Genomic DNA, 22,174 nt, shown 5'->3' on the forward strand with positions numbered 1-22,174 from the left:
TCTCACTGTTCATCCAGTCCTATTTATACTCTCTCCAAACATCATGTGTCCTCCATGGGTCCTGCCTCAGCATGTGTATTGCGTCGGCACATGTACCTGTCAGCTGACATCACTGCCAATGAGCCTGAGTCTGCAGTGCGCCACCAGAAGTTTTTTGGTGTCTTTCTCTCTATGGTTTCCTGACAAATGGAGCTCAGTAAGATGGACCAATAATACATGTTTCATTAGCAAAGAATCTTTCATCACATGTCCTTTCATGTGCTTGCTTAATTTAAGCCTCCGTGTCATTTGAGAACTAGGGTGAACATAGAAAGGCTCCTAACAGTTAAGATAACAAAATCAGCTTTTTAGAAACTCAAAGCAATTGCCCATTGAAACCCCAAATATGTATGTGTACAAACTTAAGTTTTCCAAACTCTGCAAAATGAAACACATCCATCTGCCAGGTTTCATTTCTTTTGATACTCCTCAGGTTACTTCCAGTAGGTAATTGAGATTGGTTATACAGAGAACAAGTAAAACACTTTCCTATAATTTTGGACCTGCCAAATGGTAGAAACTATTTTCTTTTTTTTTTTTTAAGTTTATTTATTTTACGTATATGAGAAAAATGTAGATGTCTTAAGACACACATTGGATCCCATTACAGGTGGTTGTGAGCCACCATGTGGTTGGTGGGAGTTGAACTCAGGACCTCTGGGAGAGCAGTCAGTGCTCTTAACCACTGAGCCATCTCTCCAGCTCCAGAAACTATTTTCTTTAAACCTTTACTGTTAACATGGTATTTTTCATGAAAATTTGAGGCTTCTAATACAGTTTCTATTAATAGTACCTTTCCTCATTTTCTCATGCCAGTGGACCTGGCAAACATGTATGAAACCAAATATGAGTAATATAAAATGGATGGTTGTAGAGAGAATATCTTATGTCTGTATGGATGTGGCACCTGTCAATAATAAATCTGATAGCCTATGGCTTAGGCAGGAAATAGGAGGTAGGACCTCCAGGAAGTACTGGGATAAAGCCAGGTGTGGGAAATTCGCCCAGGAAGATGGAGACAAGATGAACACATGGTACCTGAGCACAGGTAACCAACCATGTAGCAGAATGTAGGTTAAAATAAATGGGTGAGCTTAAGTTAGGATTTTAGTTAGAGAAAGGGTAGCTATATGGCCAAGATATTTGTAAATATATTTTGTGTCTGAGTCTTATTTCTGGAAGTATGGGGCTGGGAGGAAGAATTAGGATAAACTTCTATAGATAATATTTCTGATTGCCTGTTACAGATGCATATATAAGTTAATTCTGAATTATCAGGAATAAATGTGGCAGTTTCTATATGCAAAACAACTCTGCATATTGAGAATCAGTAATTATATTAGATTCATCCGTAAGAATCGCATACAACTCTGATTTTTGAACTGAAGTATATGAGATTTGGATCGCTTGGCTTATTTTGTCTGACTAATAGCCTGCCTTTGCCTTCTTATTTGCATAAGTATGAACATAGGTGCTTCAGGAATTGGCATCCCCTTTAGAATACATGGGAGAATGTTCTTTTTATAAACTGCAAATGCTTGCTTTAGTATATTTGTTATTAATTTCTCCCAAATAGTTACTACAAACTCTTTGCCAGTCTTCATTGATTACCCATAATGATATAACTCAGCATTAGTAAGAGACGGTGTTATGGGGGTTGGGTTCAAGCTCAGTGGTGGCGCTTGCCACATGTAAGCGCAAGGCCCTGGAGTTCGGTCCCCAGCCTCGAAAAAAAAAAAAAAAAAAGAGACATTATGAGCTCCAGCTGTGTCTGTAGAGAGAGAATCTCTTATGCACTGTATAAAGCCATCACCTGTCAAATCAAAAGCCTATGGCCAATGAGCTGAGACAGAAAATAAGAGGTGGGAATGCTGGCAGAGAGGAATTCTGGGAAAGGGTGAAGTACAGGAGTCTTTCTAAACTCTGGAAGAGATAGATGCATAAAACTGAGACGGTAACCCGCCATGTTGCACTCGTAGACTAGAGTGATTCACCAGAACACTGGAGGAGACAGTTGCATAAGCCTGAGGAAGGGTAACCAACCAAGTGGAAGACTTAGACTAAAATAAATGGGTACTAAGGTTTTTAGCTAGTCAAGAAACAAGCAAAGCTTTGGCCTATTTATTCATGAAATACTAAGTCTCAAGAGTTGTTATTTCTAGAAACAAAGAACTAGGGTAGAAAACCTCACAGTTACACGAGTCTGTTCCTGATAATTGATATAGTATTACTCTACCTTTTATGATTAATTCAGAAAACTTTTCTATGTCTTTAGTTTTTTATGTGCTAAAAAATTCACTCTATAATACTATCTTTCCTTCGCATAATGAGCCCAGTAGGAGAATGAGTTGAAGGCAAAATAACCAAAATACATTCAAGTTTATGATCAATTCAATCCACAGGCATCTTGTAGTCTCTGTTCTACCAGAGTTAACTCTTTCTGCTTCAGCTGTTATCCATCTTTGACTGTTTAATTCCAAATCTCCTTGTAACATTTGAAATAAATTACTTAACTCATGAGTAGTTAATCCAACTATATACTCCAAGCAATTAATATTTCCCATTGGTTTTTGAAAATCATTAAGAGTTTGCAAGTAGGGTTGGGGATTTGGCTCAGTGGTAGAGCGCTTAAGGCCCTGGGTTTGGTCCCTAGCTCTGAAAAAAAGAAAAGGAAAAAAAAAAAGAGTTTGCAAGTGATCTCTATGACCTTTTGTGGTCAAATTTTTCTGTTGACTTGTAAAGTGTGTGAGATTTTTAATACCTTTTGCTCTGGAAATAATGACTTGGAGACCTGGTATGTTTATTTAAAAGCTTCTTGCACTTTTGCTGGGCAGGGTTCACACCTATTCTAACTCAACTATGCTACCACCCCCATTACCTGCCATCTTGGTTTTGCCCTGGCTGCCCCTACTCCATCTTTTCTTCTATGGTGACTCTTCTCTCATGAATCCTGGCAAATCTCCTTCCTTGGTCCCTACCAGAGACACTTTCTCTGGGATCAGAAGTCCTGCTGCGTCCTCTCTTGCCCAGTTATTGGGCGATCATCTCTTGTTAACCAATCAGATGTGATGGAAAACGATTTTTACACATTGAGACAGGAGATCCTTGACAATGCCAACATCCTGACTGCAGCCAGATGTATGGGTATAGAAATCAACATATAGATAATACACAGCATACAAAACATCCCCCAAAATGGGCAGTAAATTGTTAATCTGCTCTAAACTCCCAGGTGGGTATGCGAGCACTTCTTGCCACCTGCCCTTATGTTCTGGATCCCAACTGGAAAGACACACACATGCAACTTTTTATATTTTAATATGCCTTAACTAGCTCAATTACTGGGCCACTGTCGAACCTCTACATGGCTAACACACTCCCCTCCAATATTCCTAAGTTAACACTATATTTTATCTTTGCTGCCTTGGACCCTTCTTCTGCTTTACCCTTTGCACCTACATTTCGTCCGTCTCTCGCTCCTGCACCTTTCCAGCGTGGTCCATCTCCTATGCCCTTGTCATGGCAGAATGCCCTCTTCCTTCCTGTATTTCTTACCTGGGAATCATAAAAGTCCTGTCTCTGTTTCCTTGTCCAGCCATTAGCTGCTGGCAACTTTATTTTCCAATTAGAGCCAATTGGGGGCAGGGATCCTCAGCACAGATGTTCAGGTTCCCATGTGATTTTGGGAGCCGAATGAACACAAACAGCATTAGAACCAACCTACAATACCTCACCCTTTTTGTCCATTAAAAAGGCCTTTTTTTCTTAGATATACACCGAACATAGTTATAGCAGTTATATAAACTATAAGGTATGATATATATTAATAGCATGCGGTCCATCAATTTTGTTAATTTAGATATTTTATCATCTAACTTAAAGAGTCTATAGTTCTATATTTTAATTAAGTTCTGATTTTAATTTGTATTATCATCTGAAAAACATCTTTTTTAATGTACACCATCCTCAATGTTACGTAACTTGGATTATGAGGCTATAACTAGTCTTCAACCCCACCAGAGATCCGAGAATGAATTATTATCTGAATATGTAGGAAGCACAAGAACCTAGCTTCCAAAATTATATAATTTGGAGAGACAGCTGGCTGTCTAGACAGTCTCTTAATTTCTTATAACGATGGAGTATATGTCTTCAGCCTTCTGGCCCTGGCAGACCTTATGTGAAATAGGAAAATATGAAAGACTAACTTACCCTGTCTTGGTAGAGCTAAGTTGTCGACTATCTCATATGTGTGTCCTTTCCTTGTAGATGAATTTGGGCATTTCTTGCCCAGTGGCTACCTTGTCATAATAAACAACTCCACCTGGAGGTAGTGATGTTCAATATCTTTGAACTGTGAAGAGGGCACTGTGAGAAGCAGACATGTCTCATAGTCAAATGCTTTTTGATAATAAAATAACATTAAATGTCATATTCTGTAGATTTTTGATGTTTTTGAAGATGATCTGTCTATATAAAGTATATAGAGAAACTGTGAAACTTTGACTATTCTTAGTTATTTCTATTTGAATAATATTGAAAACACTTTATTATTATTAAATCAGAATCTAGGTTGGGGATTTAGCTCAGCGGTAGTGCGCTTGCCTAGCAAGCGCAAGGTCCTGGGTTCAGTCCTCAGCTCCGAAAAAAGAAATGCAAAAGAAAAAAATCAGAATCTAATATAACCATGAGTTTACTATCTACCCCTTGTGTTACTTAATCATCCTAAAGTTTGTAATAGCAGTTATAGAAGGACTGAGTCAAAGCCTTGTATTAAGTGAGTTGCATAGGCACAATGCCTATCTAACAATAACAATATTAATTTTAAATTTTGGATCAATGTAAAAATTTATACAAATGAAAATCTTAAAGCTGTATCAATATATAAATTTTGTACCAATGTAAGAAGTTATAACTTCAATTTGTATCAATTATAAAGTTTTCTACCAATGTAAGATTATGGCTATACAATGTTTTGTTTAAGAATAAATTTAATAATACATCCCATATAGTTCCTCCCTGTTCAAAATTATGACCATTTCCAAATTATCCCTTAAAATGACAACCTACCTATAATTTATAAAATAACCATAACCAGACATCCAAACCCAAGGGATCAGGATGACAACTTTCTATGGCTTCTTCTTGTTGAATAGGGGTGATGAAATATTTTAAGGGTGTGAGGAGGGGCAGAAAAATTAGAAAATTTGGTTAGATTTAAGAAAGGTAGCTTTAGCATCTGTTATCCAGTCTCTGTATGCTTAAAAGGCTCAGAACTTGACTGAAATTTAGACTGGATCTGTCTGAAAGGCTAAAAGAACCAAGTCCATCGGGAATCTGCAGTTATTCCTGAAGCTGTTTTGGGAGGCAGGTAGCTGTAACAGTAGGTCATTTCAGTGTCCCTGCAGATGAATTTTGTCAAAGCTGTACATTTTGTAACATATGAATCCTACAACCAAAATGTTTAGTTCTATAAAGATATTTGTATGGATTATATAAGGTGCACAGATCAGTTAAGGATGAATTTTTTGTTTCTTGTTTGAGCAGGTAAAAGACAACTATCCTTTTATGAGTTAATTTGATCAATAACCAATTGTAATAAATCTTCATTCATGCCATGCGAAGGGTGGCATGATGAATCTTAAAGATTCCACAACCAATGTTTTTTTGTCTAATTTTAGCTGAAGTTTTGGCTAGAGACATTTTTATGTCTAAGTCAGTTATTGGTCTGTTCCCATGTCAAGGAAATCAGCGGATCAATTAACTTGTCTTGTTTGATTTTCTCAAAATTTTTGAGATCTTCAGGGGGTCTTCCCCTGTCATATCTGATCCATATGACTCTGGAAGGGGTCCAGAGCCTTTTCTTCTTTCCTATTAACACAAATACAGAGCCTCTTTCCCACAGTAGCATGTCCTTGGTCCAGCAACCTGAAATCATCAAAGGTATAGATTGATTCAATTTAGTAGCTTGACCTCTCTCTCAGAGGATTAATATAACCATCCAACTTAAAAACCACATGCATTTTGATAAAACAATTCAAAGCAATCTAAACAAATAATTATTATCTATTGAGACAATGTTTCTTATCTCCTGCCTTGTTCTTACTCCAGATCAAGGCCTAAGTTTCTACTATCTGTGTGAGATAAGGTTATTCTCCCTATCTCCTACTCTTGACCTACAATTTAAGATCAAAAGCCTTGATTTATTTATTCATCATCTATACTTAAATTCTCCCTTTTATGGAGATTAATATCCCTGTGGTTATATATCCCCTTTCTCGTTATATAACTTGAATTCAAGGTTCACCTATGATTTGGGGAAATGAATTAACACAAATAGCACTAGAACCAATCCACAACACCCAACATTGACTTGTTTTTTTGTTTTTTGTTTTTAAATATTTATTTATTTATTTATAAGTACACTGTAGCTGTCTTCACACCAGAAGAGGGCATGGGATCCCATTACGGATGGTTGTGAGCCACCATGTGGTTGCTGGGATTTGAACTCAGGGCCTCTGGAAGAGCAGTCAGTGCTCTTAACCACTGAGCCATCTCTCCAGCCCAACATTGACTTGTTTTATAGCCCAAATAATTGAATCTCCTCCTGTATTTTTTCAGGAGCAATCTGTAACCCCCAGAATGGCAGAATTCTTTGTATTTCCTCAAACACCTTCTCTAAAGTGTCTGCATCAGAATTAGCCAACAAAATATCATCCATGTAATGATAGTAGATTGAGAAAATTGCTTACAAATTATTCCTAGTGGTTGTTGCATAATATACTGACATAAAGTTGGACTATTCAACATTTTTTCCTGTAGAAACTTTCTTTTTTTTTTTTTTTTTTTTTTTTTCTTTTCGGAGCTGGGGACCGAACAGACAGGGACCTTAACGCTTGCCCTAGCAAGCGCTCTACCCTGAGCTAAATCCCCAACCCTGTGAAGCACTTTCTAACAATATCTATTTAATGGACCACTGTTATTTACAAGTGGTAATGAGAAGCAAAACTTTCTCTATCATGCTCATACAAAGGCGTTGTGAAAAGGCAATCCTTTAAACCAATTACCATTATAGGCTATGACTTAAAGTAACAAAGAAGGTAAAAGGAATTCTAGGCTATAAAGGATCCATTAGTTTGATTATTCTATTCACCACTCTTAAATCTGTTAACATCCTCCATTATCCTGATTTTTCTTAGTTGTGGTTTCTCTGCAGCTTGTTAACTCCTGACTGACCAAAGGGAAATGGCTTGTAGTTTTTGCTGCAGGGCCTTTAGTTTCTGGATGGTCAGGTTACCTTTTATGTTCCTCTTGGGCCTGCACTTATTAGTCTTCCCACAGCATCTGTCCACAAACCCTAGGAAGCCTTGGCTTTCTTTCCAAGGAGAACCGATTGCCACAAGGAGGAGAATTCATCACCACCAGAAATGGCCCCTTCTACACTTCTGTATTGGAAAGTATTGTATTCCTCAAACTTAATGCACCTGGCATTTTGAGCTCCAAGATGTTTAGCAGCTTATTCACAATTTCTTTTCAGATGGCAGAATTTACCACAATTAAAACACTGGGTATTTTGATATCTAAGACCTCTAGCTAGGGGTTGGGGATTTAGCTCAGCGGTAGAGCACTTGCCTAGCAAGCGCAAGGCCCTGGGTTCGGTCCCCAGCTCCGAAAAAAGGAAAAAAGAAAAAGAAGAAAAAGAAGAAAAAAAAAAGACCTCTAGCTATTGCTTGTTCTATAATATTGGCATGATGCTCAAGAAAGCCAATATCAGTTATATCTCTTATCCATTCATCCATTCATGCTGGTCCTGCCTTTAATGGCCTAATAACTCTCTTACATTTGGTATTTGCATTCTCTATCAACATCTGTCTGGCATTGGAGTCTGATACAGCTTTGTTTACAACTGAAACCAATCTCTGCAAGAAATTTTCCAGTGCCTTGTATTATCTTAGTAAATGAGGCAGATCGTTTCCTCCTTAACCTTATCCCAAGCTCTTAAAGCCACCAAATGACATTGTTCTATAACAGCATCATAGCATCATCAACTTGAATTTGTTCTTGTAGGTCAAAATATTGTCTGTCACCAAGCAATTGATCTTTAACAGTATTTGTTTCCCTTGTTCTATTTAATTCTTCTATATTCACAGCTTCCTCCCTCCACCATGTTAACCATTGTAACTACTGACTGACTTCTAGCACAGCTGTTAAACCAGACTCCTATGGTCTTGGGGAATAATTCCATTTTGGGTAGCCCAGCTACTAACTAAACAACAAAGGGGAAATGCATTCGATAGGAACACAGCTTCTTTAAAATGTCTCAGTTCTATCATTTCTATAGGATGGCATGTTATCTCATCATAATCATGATCAGTATTGTTAACAGGCATGCGATGCACAATTCCTGAGAAAACTGGTGGTGACTTTGTAGTCCCAGACCACTCCTCTGGTGGCGCACTTGACTCCAGATTAACCCTTTCTTTTGAAAAGGGTTGTTTTTCTTTAATCTGTTGCCCTGCACAGCATCCTCCTCCCAGCTCTCTACCCCACCCAGGGGCTGCAGGGACTTGAAACTGAAAGTACTCAGGGCACAGGGTGGGACGATAATCTGCCTTCTAGCCCCTGTTTCCCACTTTCATCCTGAAGGAAGTTCCTGCTTTCAGTCACCAGGTCTGAACCCTTTTTATCTTTTCCAGCACTACCCACCTCTCAAGCATTTCAACCTCTACCTGTAACCCCTCTGGTTTCACAGTTATCTCTACAATTCTTTAAAAAATAAGAGAATAGGGTGGAGAGATGGCTCAGTGGCTAAGAGCACTGACTACTCTTCTAGAAGCCCTGAGTTCAAATCCTGGCAATGGGATCTGATGCCCTCTTCTGCTATATCTGAATACAGCGACAGTGTACTCATGTACATAAAATAAATACATTGGGGGCTAGAGAGATGACTCAGTGGTTAAGAGCACTGACTGCTCTTCCAGAAGTCCTGAGTTCAAATCCCAGCAACCACATGGTGGCTCACAACCATCTGTAATGGGATCTGATGCTCTCTTCTGATGTGTCTGAAGACAGCCACAGTGTACTTATAATAAATAAATAAATAAATAAATAAATAAATAAATAAATAAATAAATAAATATGAGAGAATAAAGTGACCCTTCTGGTTTTTCTATTTAATACATTTTTGTTGTTCTTTCTCAGACCCTTCCATATCCAATCACAACTTTTCCAATTGTTCAGCCATTCTCCCAAACTTTTTTGAAATGGAAAACACGAAGAAGACAAAGAAATAGAAAGTCCCCTCTGGGAGCAAAGTGGGAGAGAACCCAGCTGCAGCAGCAGTGGTAATAAACCTTTTGCTGACATTCTGAATCACTATATTCATTCCTTCATACCCTGATGTGTCCTCTACAGCATTAGAAACCATGTTTCCCATAATCCCTACATCTGGGCACCACTTATTGACATATGTATTTTTTATTGGGTTCCTATATCTCTACATCTCTCCCAACCAAACACTAGGTAGGAGAGTAAGATTAGAGCAGAAAGGGAGCAACCTCTTTCAGCCAACAAAATAGAGTACTTTTGCTGATTAGGGTCATCCTGTTTCTTGGGCCAAGTCCAGTCTTTGTCATCAGAATATCCAGCAGTCCAGCAAAACAGCAATCCAGCAATAGCAAATGCAACAGCAGCAGGGGGCAGCAGCCTCAGCAGAGAGAAGGAACAGTAGCCACAGCAGGCCTTCTTGGGGCTCTTGAATCTATACTCTCCAGAGTACCCAGAATTAAACTATCTGCTGGCAAAAAAACATGCCCTGTCACCAAGAGCACAGACAATCATAGTTAATGCTGTGGGTAAAATGAAGCAGCCCTAAATCCTACACCTGGAATAAAACACAAACATTCATATAATATAGTTGGATTTTTAAATAAAACAAAACTTACTACACTTTGTTTGTTGAAGGTATCTTGTCAGTAAAGAGAGCAAAGGGAAGTTCCACTAACCTGTGTAGCTGGTCTTTGCTACTTTGTGGGTTCTTTTTTTCCTGACCTTTATCCCCCAGTTTATCTCCCTAACACCAAATAGGAGAGGAACAAGGATAGAGGGGAGAGAGGAATTAGGAAAATCCCTGAATCTAATTTCTTTTTGTTTCTTCTTTGATCACTGCTACTCACAAACTGTAACCACCCTCCCTAAATGACCAACATTCACCAACCTCTCAGGGCCCTTATTTATGTATTTTCTGAAAAGTTCTAAATTCCAAATATCACACAATCACAGAAATTATCTGCAGCTGGCAAAGCCATGCTTCTGCCAGAGCCCGAGGAGAATGATGACCAACAGCCCAGAGCAGCCCCGCATCCCTACACCTGGGATTAAAACAGAAGCACATTCTTATAATATTCATATGTTTTTAAAGAAACCAAAATTCCAGAATTCTCACTACAAGCCTGCCACAGGCCCAGGAAGAGGAACAATACACTGTCCTACAGAGGACCTTTGAGAACAATGTCCATGGATAGGAGGACATGGGTCAGCAGAGGTGAGTTGTCCAGTGGAGAAGCCTGTGCAGCTCTGTTAAGATATGCGGACACTTAGCTTGGCAGAAGTGTAAGGGTTCTTCCCACCCTGCTCCTCTAGTCATTACCTATGGAGCTACCCTTCTTCCCTGTGTTCAGCTTCTCATCCCACTCTGGAAGGCAAGGAATACAGAGGGCTGGAAGGATGGCTAAAAATAGTTTACTGCTCTTGCAAAGGACCAGAGTTCAGTTCCAAGCTTCTTCATTGAGCAGTTCCAGGAGGAGTCAATGCCTCTGGCCTCCATGGACATCTCATTCACACAGATGCATGCATACATGCACATAATTTAAATATTTTAAAGAAATATATCAGAAGTGCCTTGGGTACAGGTCTCAAAAGACTAAGCTCGAAGCTAGATGTAATGTAACACACTTGTAGTCCGTGCCCTGAGAGGTGGAGGCAAAAGGATCAAGAGTTCAAAACCATTCTTGGTTAATAGAGTTCAAGGTAGCCTGGGATACATGAGATCCTGTAGCAAACAAACCAGCAAACTGAGCTCCAAGGGAGAAAGAGGCATCATAGCGTTTCATCACTCTGCTCCCATGAGACTCAGGGCCAGGGAACCACCCATACTATGATACCAAGGCTCGAACTTGGCCGAGGATGAAAGGAATGATATGTGTGCAAGAGAGTCAGGGAGACAATGGAGATGGATAAATACAGCTGAAGTAAGAGTACACAAGCTTTCCTGGATACAGAGCCAAGGTCCCTTAGGCATGAGCTAGGCTAAGGGTAGATATGAACACAGAGCAGCTACAGCAGACACTAACAGACACTGAGATCACGCTTACTCCCAAGCACCATAAAGAATGAAAAGTCATTCACAACCTGCAAAGCCAGCTAGTAGCCAGAGCCTGGAAGGTAGCAGTCATTGTGAAATGAGCCAACACACAGCTGGGGAGGGGCAGGTAGCACAAGAACATAACCATGCCTCAGAACTGAATTCTTTTTACTGACCAACTCTCAGAACAGCATTGATGAGGCAGAAGGTCTAGTTACTTTACACTCCTGGGTTACAGTCCATCATTAAGAACATGTTCAAGGGGTTGGGGGAGTTTAGCTCAGTGGTAGCCGCTTGCTAGGGAAGTGCAAGGCCCTGGGTTCGGTCCCCAGCTCGAAAAAAAGAACCAAAAAAAAAAAAAAACATGTTCAAGGGGCTGGAGAGATGGCTCAGAGGTTAAGAGCACCCAACTACTCTTCCAGAGGTCCTGAGTTCAATTCCCGGCAACCACACGGTGGCTCACAACCATCTGTAAAGAGATCCGATGTCCTCTTCTGGTGTATCTGAAGACAGCTACAGTGTACTTATATATAATAAATGAATAAATCTTTAAAAAAAAAAGAGCATGTTCAAGGAACTGGAGTGATGATTCAGCAGTTAAATGCACTGTCTGTTCTTTAGAGGACCCAGGTTACATTCCCAGAACCCATGTGGAGACTCACAACCAGCTGTAACTCCAGCCTCAGAGGATCCAATACCCTCTTCTGGCCTCTAAGGACACTGCATGGCATTCTAGTTGGAACTCTCCCTCCACAGAATTCTGCTGGGCAATGAGGGTGCCCAGTGGGTAGCAAGAATGGGGAACAGATTAACCAGCCTGTCGCAGAGCCAAGCTATACTGTGTAGCTAGGAGTCAGACCCAGAGAGCTGGATGATGTCCACTCTTACTCTGCATGGTTACCACCAGTTTTCCCCAAAGCATCCTTGGGGGTGGAGTATCCAGCAACTGGCATCCAGGGCCAATGGTTGTAAATTGCTGGATTCAGACAGTTAAAGCCAAAGGACCAAATTGGCAGAAAGGACTTGCTGACAATATGGGGTCACAGGTTCTCAGGATTCAGGCATTTTCCAAGGCATCCTAACTCCACAATCTGTTGGGATCACCAGCCTCAGCTGACAGGCCCAGACTAGTCTCCTCCCTACTCCCTCCTCATAAGGTCAGTCTTCCTCATCCAATTCCCACCAGGGGCATCTAGCAAGACTGCTCAGTACCAGCCTAGAAGAGCAGGAGGCGGGGTTTGAAAACCCGCCCTCTGTCCCGCCCCTAACTCGGGGCCCTTCGGAACTCCGAGGAGAATCAAGTGGGTGGGACACTGCTAGGTCAGCTGAGTGACAGTCACGAGATCGCGACCAAGTCTGATTTCCTGGAGGAAAGCAGATGATGGACCCAGGACTCCTAGTGTTACAGGTCAGTGGTAGTGGATGATTCCAGTCAACGGTAGGCTCAGAAGCCCATTGAAGAGGTGGGAGTACTGTATCCTTGGCTCGAAGCCCAGTGGTGGAATCAAATAGCTCTGGGGCCTACTGACTTGGTTCAGGAAGTCCCTGTGAAGGAAGAGCTGTGCCTCCCTGCCCTGACTTGAATCACTTCACAGGACATGGAGAAGGAACGGGAGACACTGCAGGTCTGGAAGCAACGTGTGGGACAAGAGCTCGATTCTGTGATCGCTTTCTGGATGGAGCATTCCCATGACCAGGAACACGGGTTAGCTACCCTGCCATGATCCCTCCCCCACATCTCACTTGGATGTGACTCACAGATCTACTGATTTCAGGAGAATAGTGAAGCTATGGAGAAAGGCTCTTTTTTTCCTAACAATGTGTCTCACAGGGGTTTCTTCACATGCCTTGGCCGCGATGGGCAGGTATATGATCACCTCAAATATGTCTGGCTGCAGGGGAGGCAGGTCAGTTTGCATACTTAAGCCGTTCACACAACAATAGGGTATACCCAGGGATACCTAGTATTCCCTCCACCCCAGCTACTCCTCTCTAAACTATGTTCCCTCACAGGTATGGATGTGTTGTCGCTTTTATACAGACTTTGAGCGCTTTGCCGGATGTCGAGCTTCTGGATGCAGCAAAAAGCAGGTTCCATCTCTAACCCCATCTCCCCAGGAGCTTCAGAGGGTTATTTATTCAATGTATCTAAAGGGGTCCAGAGAAGGAAAGGGACTGGGCAGGTTCCAAGGGGCAATATATTCGAAGTCCTCACCTAGCATGCATACCCCCCAACTGCCAGGTGGTGAATTTTTGTTGAGTTATGCCCGGGTGGCACCGCCTGGCAAGAAATGTGCTTTTGTGCTGACCCAGGACGGCCGTCCAGTGAAGGTGCAGCGGACCATTTTCAGCGAGTGCTTCTACACCATGGCCATGAATGAACTGTGGAAAGTAACAGGGGAAATGCATTATCAGGTGTGTGGGAGCCTGTGGGGGCTACAGGCTGTTGGGCAGGAGTGCACTCTGATGACAGGCCTGGGAACCTGCTACAAGTTCATTTATTTCTTTTCCTAACATTTTGTGACCTCCTTGTTTCCTCAGCTCTCTCCCACCTCCTGTATTACTAAAGGGACCCTGGGCAAACAGGGATCTATCAGTGCCCTGTGTCCAGGTAGAAAAGGTTCTCTCTTTGTTCACTGGGCCCTTCTGCCTGAAAGTGACCTGAATCCAGTGCCCCTGAAAGTAGTATTGGGAGGATCTGCTTGGCCTCTGGTGCCTGGCTGTAGGGTTAGCCCTGGAGAGCTGAAGGAAGAGCAGGTATCTTTGGAGAAGAAGCTGAGTCCTGAGCCCCTAGGAGAAGAAGTATGTGTTGTAACAGGGCAGCCTCTCTGGTTTCCCCATAGAGAGAAGCTGTAGAGATGATGGATCAGATCATCCACTGGGTAAGGGAGGACCCAGCTGGGCTGGGCCGGCCTCAGCTCTTGGGAACACTGGCCACAGAGCCCATGGCAGTGCCCATGATGCTGCTCAACCTGGTGGAGCAGCTTGGAGAAGAAGATGAGGAGCTGACCAACAAGTATGCAGAACTAGGGGACTGGTGTGCCCATAGGATTCTTCAGCATGTCCAGGTAGACATGGAGACAGGGGCAAACTGAACTCCATTCTCTCACTCTGCATAGGCCCCTCTACCTGAAGTCATCTGTTCTTCAGCTTTCTAGATAGGTAGATCCAAGGAAGCTCATTCATTTAAAATATAGCCCAAGGCCCTCAGGAAGGTGGAGCCCAGCAAAATGGTTGTGTCCTAAGACAGAAAGAAGAGGCCAGAGCAGCAGGCAACTTCTGAGATCAGGAAAAGAGACTTGATCTATGTTCTTCCCTAGCCTCTCTGGGCATCAAAGTTGGTCTTGCCTTTCTCCTCATTCAGTGTTTTACCCTCCTGGGAGACCCAGACCTAAAGCAAGGATCAGAACCTACTGGGTCCATGGAAGACAATCAGCCATTCCAAAAGTGTTCTGGAGCAGGGCATGGTACACATATCGGTAATTCCAGAACTCTGGAGATGGAAGCAGGAGAATCTAGAGTTCAAGGTCAGCCTTGCTTTTATAGTTTGAGACCAGCCTGGGCTAACCAAGACTATTTCAAAACACACAACCAAAAATGTCCCTTTAGACCTATTGAGTTGGTGTATGACTGGTACCAAGGGTAGAGGAAGGGATTTTTGAAGTTAGATCTTTCTGATTGAGTGACCTGAACTGAAACATCTGTCTTTTTTGTCCCTTTCCTGGCAGAGGGATGGACAAGTTGTACTGGAGAATGTATCAGAGGATGGCAAAGAGCTCCCTGGTTGCCTTGGAAGACATCAGAACCCAGGTGAAGGCATGTGCTAAGCCTATTAGGAAAAAGCTCATCTTTGAGTTTCGGGTATCAGATGGGAGGGATAGCCCTTCTCCCTCCACCAAGGAGCAGATAGTAGGAGGGGATAGCCTGCCCAGGAGTGGACATGGAGTCCAGGCAGAAAAGTAGGGTATCTTGTGACAGAGTTCAAGCATCTCTGACCTTGAGAAGGAAGGAAGGTACCAGGAGCTTAAGCCTTCAGATACCTAGAAAGGGGGAAACCTGATTCTTGCCTTACTTTCCTTCAACTCTCACTAGGCCACACACTGGAAGCTGGCTGGTTTCTGCTCCAGTATGCCCTCAGGAAAGGTGATCCCAAACTTCAAAGGCATATTATTAACAAGTTTCTCTTACTGCCTTTCCACTCTGGATGGGACCCTGAGCACGGAGGCCTCTTCTACTTCCAGGATGCTGATGATCTCTGCCCTACCCAGGTGGGAGTGCCCAGAACATCTTGCAAGAAGCCTATCATGTAGTAGGAGCTGGGTGTGATTGTGCATTCCTTTAATCCTAGCTTTTTTTTGGGAGGCAAAGGCAGGTGGATCTCAGAATTTGAGGCCAGCTTGGTCTACAGAATGAGTTCCAGGACGGACAGAACTGCATAGTGAGATCCTGTCTTAAAAAAAAGCAGCAGGGCTGGGGATTTAGCTCAGTGGTAGAGCGCTACCTAGGGAAGCGCAAGGCCCTGGGTTCGGGTCCCCAGCTCTGGAAAAAAAAAAAAGAACCAAAAAAAAAAAAAAAAAGCAGCAGCAGTAATGAAAAATTTGAACTTAGAGTCTGAATCTTACCATCCCATATCCTAAATCCATTAAAGAAGAGTTTGTGTAAATGCTCATACCAAGACACATGCCCCCTTTGTCTGGTGCCAGTGGCTCAAAGGGCTTTTGGGTGATTCTCAATTGGTGGCAGGCAGGAGTGGAATTGTTCCTCTGATCAATTGTTTTCTGACCTTTCTGGAGATCTGCAGATCTGCTGTACCCAGAAGGGTACAGCAGTGTCCAAAAGGCCTAAAGATAGTGTGACAAGGCAGACAGCATTCAAATTCAAAGACTAAAGGGAGTCTGCCCCAGTACTTGTCTCTCTCTCTTTTTTTTTAAATAAAGGTTTATTTATTTATATGAGTACACTGTAGCTGTCTTCATGTACACCAGAAGAGGGCATCAGATCCCATTACAGATGGCTGTGAGCCACCATGTGGTTGCTGGGACTTGAACTCAGAACCTCTGGAAGAGCAGTCAGTGCTCTTAACCGCTGAGCCATCTCTCCAGCCCCATCTCTCCTTTTTTTTTTTTAAAAAAAAGATTTATTCATTTACTTTTATGTATGTGAGTACATTGTCACCGTCTTCAGACACACCAGAAGAGGGCATCGGATCCCATTACAGATGGTTGTGAGCCACCATGTGGTTGGTGGGAATTGAATTCAGGACCTCTGGAAGAGCAGCCAGTGCTCTTAACCGCTGAGCCATCTCTCCATTCCCCAATGTATTTATTTTATGTACATGAGTACACTGTCACTGAATTCAGACATAGCAGAAGAGGCATCAGATCCCATTACAGATGGTTATGAGTCACCATGTGGTTGCTGGGAATTGAACTCAGGACTTCTGGAAGAGTAGTCAGTGCTCTTAGCCACTGAGCTATCTCTCCAGCCCTTGTCTCCTTTTAAGGTGCTGTTTTGGGTATACGCAAGTCAGAGGGCTAGCCCTACTCTTAAGGACTATTCAAACTCTATTCCCCATCTCTTCCCCCATGATTAAACACCAAGTCCCAAGCCAGACAGACTGAACCAGAGCAGAGGATGTTAAGTGTCCTCCTAAGGCCTACAGGGACCTCAGCTGTCCATCTCTGCTCTGTTCTCAGCTGGAATGGAACATGAAGCTGTGGTGGCCACACACTGAAGCCATGATTGCCTTCCTCATGGGTTACAGGGACAGCGGGGACTCAGCCTTGCTGAACCTCTTCTACCAAGTGGCTGAATACACCTTCCACCAGGTAAGTGCCGTCTCCTTGTCCCTTGGAAGCCCAGGCAGCAAGAGAGGGAGAAGCAGGGGCTGTGTGTAAGGGGGTCCAGGAGGCTTCCCTTCAGCCTCTTCTAACCCATTCACCAGTGTTGCCCTCAGCTGCTCTGAGAGTCCCAAGACTGCCTTTTGTTTGGTGAACCAAGAAGCTCTGCCTCAAGGAATACCCCTTTCTAGCTAATCAGACTCTAATCAAGTAAACAAGCAAACACAGAGACCAATGAGCTGTGGAAAACAAAGCAGATGTCAAATGATACAGAACTTTCTTATAGAGGGGACAGGGAAGATTTTGTGAGCAAGGATCCAAGCAAAGCAGGGCAGGGTGTATCTATTGAACAGAAGTGAAACTTTGGGGGGGGGTACAGCCAAGTGGGTTCCACGTAGCAGGAACATCCTTGATCTGCCAGTTCCAGTAAGCCTGAGCCTTGACAGGGAGTACAACAGCTAGGATGTCAGGCTGGTAAATCACCAGCTGGATTCTCCTTCCCATCCCTTCCAAGTGTGTGTGTGTGTGTGTGTGTGTGTGTGTGTGTGTGTGTGTGTGTGTGTGTGAGAGAGAGAGAGAGAGAGAGAGAGAGAGAGAGAGAGAGAATCTTTGCCTCTCAGTGGTGGGATTATAAGTATGCTATCCTTGACTTGTTTTTATATGGGTTCTGGGACCAAACTTAGGTTTTCCTGTTTACAAGGCACTTTTTTGTTTGTTTTTGTTTTTCAAGACAGGGCTTCTCTGTATAGTCCTGGCTGTCCTGAAACTCACTCTGTAGGCCGGGCTGGTCTCAAACTCACAGATCTGCCTGACTTTAGCTTCCTTGGTACCTGGGATTAAAGGCATGTGCCACCACTGCCCAGTTAGTTTGCAAAGCACTTTACTGACTGAAGTATATCTCTTGGCCCAACAGATGAGTTTAAGAGGCTGTAGTTCAGAAGAGAGAAATTTGGCTTGCTACCTTGCTAGGTGTCATAAAAATGTAGGTACAGGGACTAAGTCACTACCCAAAGACTATACATGGACTGACCCTGGACTCCAACCTCATAGGTAGCAATGAATATCCTAGTAAGAGCATCAGTGGAAGGGGAAGCCCTGGGTCCTGCCAAGACTGAACCCCCAGTGAACTAGACTGTTGGGGGGAGGGCGGCAATGGGGGGAGGATGGGGAGGGGAATCCCATATAGAAGGGGAGGGGGAGGGGTTAGGGGGATGTTTGCCCGGAAACCGGGAAAGGGAATAACATTCGAAATGTATATAAGAAATACTCAAGTTAATAAAGAAAAAATGGGGAAAAAATGTAGGTAACCTGGTGGTACATATCTGTAATCCTAGTCCTTGAGTGGCTGGAACCATATCACAGCATAGAGACCAGCCTGGTCTACAAGAGTAAGTTTGAGACTTAACCAGCTACATAGGGAGATCTTGTCTCAAATAAACAAATAACAACAACAATAGATAGTATGGAGAGTCAAGAGTAAGGTAAATTTTTTAATATAGAAGGTAAAGAGGAGGGGCTGGAGAGATGGCTCAGCGGTTAAGAGCACTGACTGCTCTTCCATAGGTCCTGAGTTCAATTCCCACCAACCACATGGTGGCTCACAACCATCTGTAATGGGATCTGATGCCCTCTTCTGGTGCGTCTTACATATATAAAATAAATCTTGGGCTGGAGAGATGGCTCAGCGGTTAAGAGCACCCGACTGCTCTTCCAGAGGTCATGAGTTCAATTCCCAGCAACCACATGGTGGCTCACAACCATCTGTAAAGAGATCTGATGCCCTCTTCTGGTGTATCTGAAGACAGCTACAGTGTACTTATATGTAATAAATAAATAAATCTTAAAAAAAAATAAATCTTTTTTTTTTAAAGAAGGTAAAGAGGAGAAAGAATCAGGATTATTGAAGAAGACTAGAATCAATCATGAACTAGAAAAGAAACCAAATCAAGGTCCTCCAGAGGGTCATATACCTAATGGAGGTAGTGTTCTTGAAGACTACTGATGTATTTCTAAAGTAACTATCCCAGTGGTTACCCTACAACTGTATCAGAGACTTTCATTCTACGATTGTGGCTTTGGTTCTAGAAGAAAATGACAATTTGTGTGATTATTTTTTGGTGTCTCATGTAACCTAAGGTGACCATAATTTCAATATGTAGTTAAAGATAACCTTATACTTCCTCCTCCTATCTCCTCCACCTTGACTCCTGGGTACTGGGATTCAGGTGTATGCTACTACATTTGGCTGGTTTGTACTAACTAACTGAACTCCAGCTGGATTTTATTGTGATTAGATGCAAAACAAACAAAAAAAACAAAAACAAAACAAAAAAAAACCAAGCCATGTTTTATTACATTGTATGTAAACAAGCAACTGGAGCTGTCTCAAATACTCACCCCTACTTCCAAATGACATCAGCCATTAGGTTGCATTGCTGCCTGAATACAGAATACATTCATTAAGGATATGGGTTAGAAGCTACCAATCTTAATCATAAAATGAGATAAGAATGTACTTGAACAAGATGGAGATGACAGTAAACAATTCCAAAAGCCACTGTGCATCCCTGTATTCTCAGCACTTGGAAGGCCAAGGTAGGAGGACTGTGAGTTCAAAGCCTGTCTGTGCTGCTGTCTCAAATGAGAACAAGAAAAATGAATTGCAAAAGTTATAATCAACAGGTAGATAGTAATTAAGCCAAAATTCAGGTGGTCAAGGAACAATCCACAGAACAACATCAACTTGAGAACTTGTTAGTTTTCCTTCTTCCTGCCCCTCATTATTTTGTGTCAGATCTAGTTAAAAATAAAGGCATGAGCCAGTTATGGAGCATGCTTTTAGTGCCAGCAATGAGGAGGCAGAGGTTTAAAGATCTCTATTGAGTTCCAGGCCAGCCTGAGCCACATAGAAAATTCCAGAACAGCCAGGGATACATAGTGAGACTTTTCTCAACAATAAATACATAATAAGGACAAGGCTACTCAAAAGTTAAAAAGACTACCCCCAGCCTTGACCCCTAAGGGCTTAACCCCTGTCCAGGGGCCTGCAACTAAGTGGGGTCCTGCTAGGCAGAGGTTCTGGGTTCTGTGCTCCTTGGGGAACAGAAATGAGTTCATTCAGGTGGGGTGGGGCAGCCTGGATTGTCTGACCATTTTCTGCACATGCTGCTTCTGAACCACAAACAGTATAAAATTGATGGTTTTTTTCTTTTTGAAAAAAAAAAGTTAAAAAGAATAGATATGGAGCTGGTTATACCTCACTTGAAGAATGTACCACCACTAACCACTCTTTGAGACAAAATCTGGACTGGTCTTGAACTTATTCTCCTGCCTCAAACTCCTGAGTAATGAGATTACAGACATGAACCATCACACAGTTTAAAATGTACAACTCCTGTCACAAGTTAAAGGAACATTTTAGTAATAAACTTTAATGCAATTGGCTTGTTCTGTAAGCCTTCTAAGAAGCGGTTCTACTTAACTGTTTTATCAGTGAGAGCAAAATTGGAAGGAATGTATAAGGAACTGGGCTACATTTTGGGGAAGTGAAAAGCCTCAGTGAAAGAATGGGGTATACAATGAATGGGTCTGTCCAGCCAGCTGATCTGAAGCATCAGACCCACTGGACAGGGTCAAAAGAAGTGAGAGATATGCTCAGAACCTATGGTCAAGACAGGCAGAAGACCAGGTTGGCCTGAATCTTACAGAAATGTGTCAAGCCTTCGCCTCCTGAGGATTGGTTGGGACTAAAGGCATGCCCCATTACACTGGGCTAAAGGAAAGTCTTGGAGTCATAATAAATTCTTGGTATGCAAGGACAGGAGTTATGTGTCTCTGCCTGTAACCCAACTTTTAAACCAAAGGCCTGTGAAGTAGGGGACATGAACTCCAGAAAGGTCACTAGTTGCAACGTTTGCTGGCAGGTCAATCTAGGATTCTTTGGATTTTGTTTGTTTTTCTTTTCTTTTTTTAAACTTAGATACGGTAATAATGTATCTTTTTTAAGTGTTCAAATTTTTTAAAGCACTTTTTTTTAAAGATTTATTTATTTATTTCATGTATGTGAGTACACTGTAGCTGTCTTCAGACACACCAGAAGAAGGCATCAGATCCCATTACAGATGGTTGTGAGCCACCATGTGGTTGCTGGGAACTGAACTCAGGACCTCTGGAAGAGCAGTCGCTGCTCTTAACCGCTGAGCCATCGCTTCAGCCCCCTTAAGTGTTCAATTTTAAGTATTAGATAACACACCACAATTAAATATAGAGCACCTGTTCTCTCAGTGTTGAGGCACACAGACTGCAGCCCCTCCCCCATCAGGTTACATGCTAAGGCTTACTATTCCCAGCTTTCATGTTTTTCCAGGATGTGGTTCACTAAAAGTACTGATTTGTGAAACTGCGCTCTTTTTACTCTAACCATTGGTACTTGCGCAAAGGGGACAGCAAGGGCCTCTTCCTCAACCGGTGACATTCGGGTGGATCCGACCAGACACTAGCTGTCATTATCTCTTTATTCTAGTTTCGTGATCCTGAGTACGGGGAATGGTTTGGCTACCTGAACCAAGAGGGAAAGGTGGCCCTTACCATCAAAGGAGGTCCTTTTAAAGGTGAGCGAGGAACGGGGCGAGACTGAAGGGGTTTGTGGCACCCGGCTTGCCGGGTCCTCCCAACCCCGGGGTTCATTCTCCCCACAGGCTGCTTCCATGTGCCGCGGTGCCTGGCCATGTGCGAGCAGATTTTGGGAGCCCTACTCCAACGCCTTGGGCCCGCCCCCCTCGGCTCCTTGCCCGCTGTCCCCACTCGCGAAGGCTCGAAATAAAGCTGATCCTGTTCCACGTGCTTGTGTGCGCACTTCTGTGGGCCCCGCGGGAGGGTACAACTACTCCTCATGCTGTTGGCCTTGCCTTATCTTCACCACGGCTTCAAACGC

The 22,174-nt window shown here is 42.8% G+C and overlaps 1 protein-coding gene across 1 annotated transcript; it reads left to right on the forward strand.

Moving 5' to 3' along the window:
- Nucleotides 1-12,720: 12,720 nt before the first annotated feature.
- Nucleotides 12,721-22,083, forward strand: Renbp (renin binding protein). Its single transcript, XM_032889959.1, has 11 exons — nt 12,721-12,809; nt 12,997-13,106; nt 13,233-13,308; nt 13,415-13,456; nt 13,610-13,816; nt 14,245-14,469; nt 15,130-15,211; nt 15,494-15,669; nt 17,098-17,229; nt 21,764-21,851; nt 21,939-22,083. Exons 1-11 carry the CDS (start codon nt 12,780-12,782, stop codon nt 22,061-22,063), a joined length of 1,293 nt encoding a protein of 430 aa, XP_032745850.1. The 5' UTR covers nt 12,721-12,779; the 3' UTR covers nt 22,064-22,083.
- The last annotated feature ends 91 nt before the right edge of the window (nt 22,084-22,174 follow it).

This window comes from Rattus rattus, chromosome X (genome assembly GCF_011064425.1).
Source record: "Rattus rattus isolate New Zealand chromosome X, Rrattus_CSIRO_v1, whole genome shotgun sequence".
NCBI classification, from domain to species: Eukaryota; Metazoa; Chordata; class Mammalia; order Rodentia; family Muridae; genus Rattus; species Rattus rattus.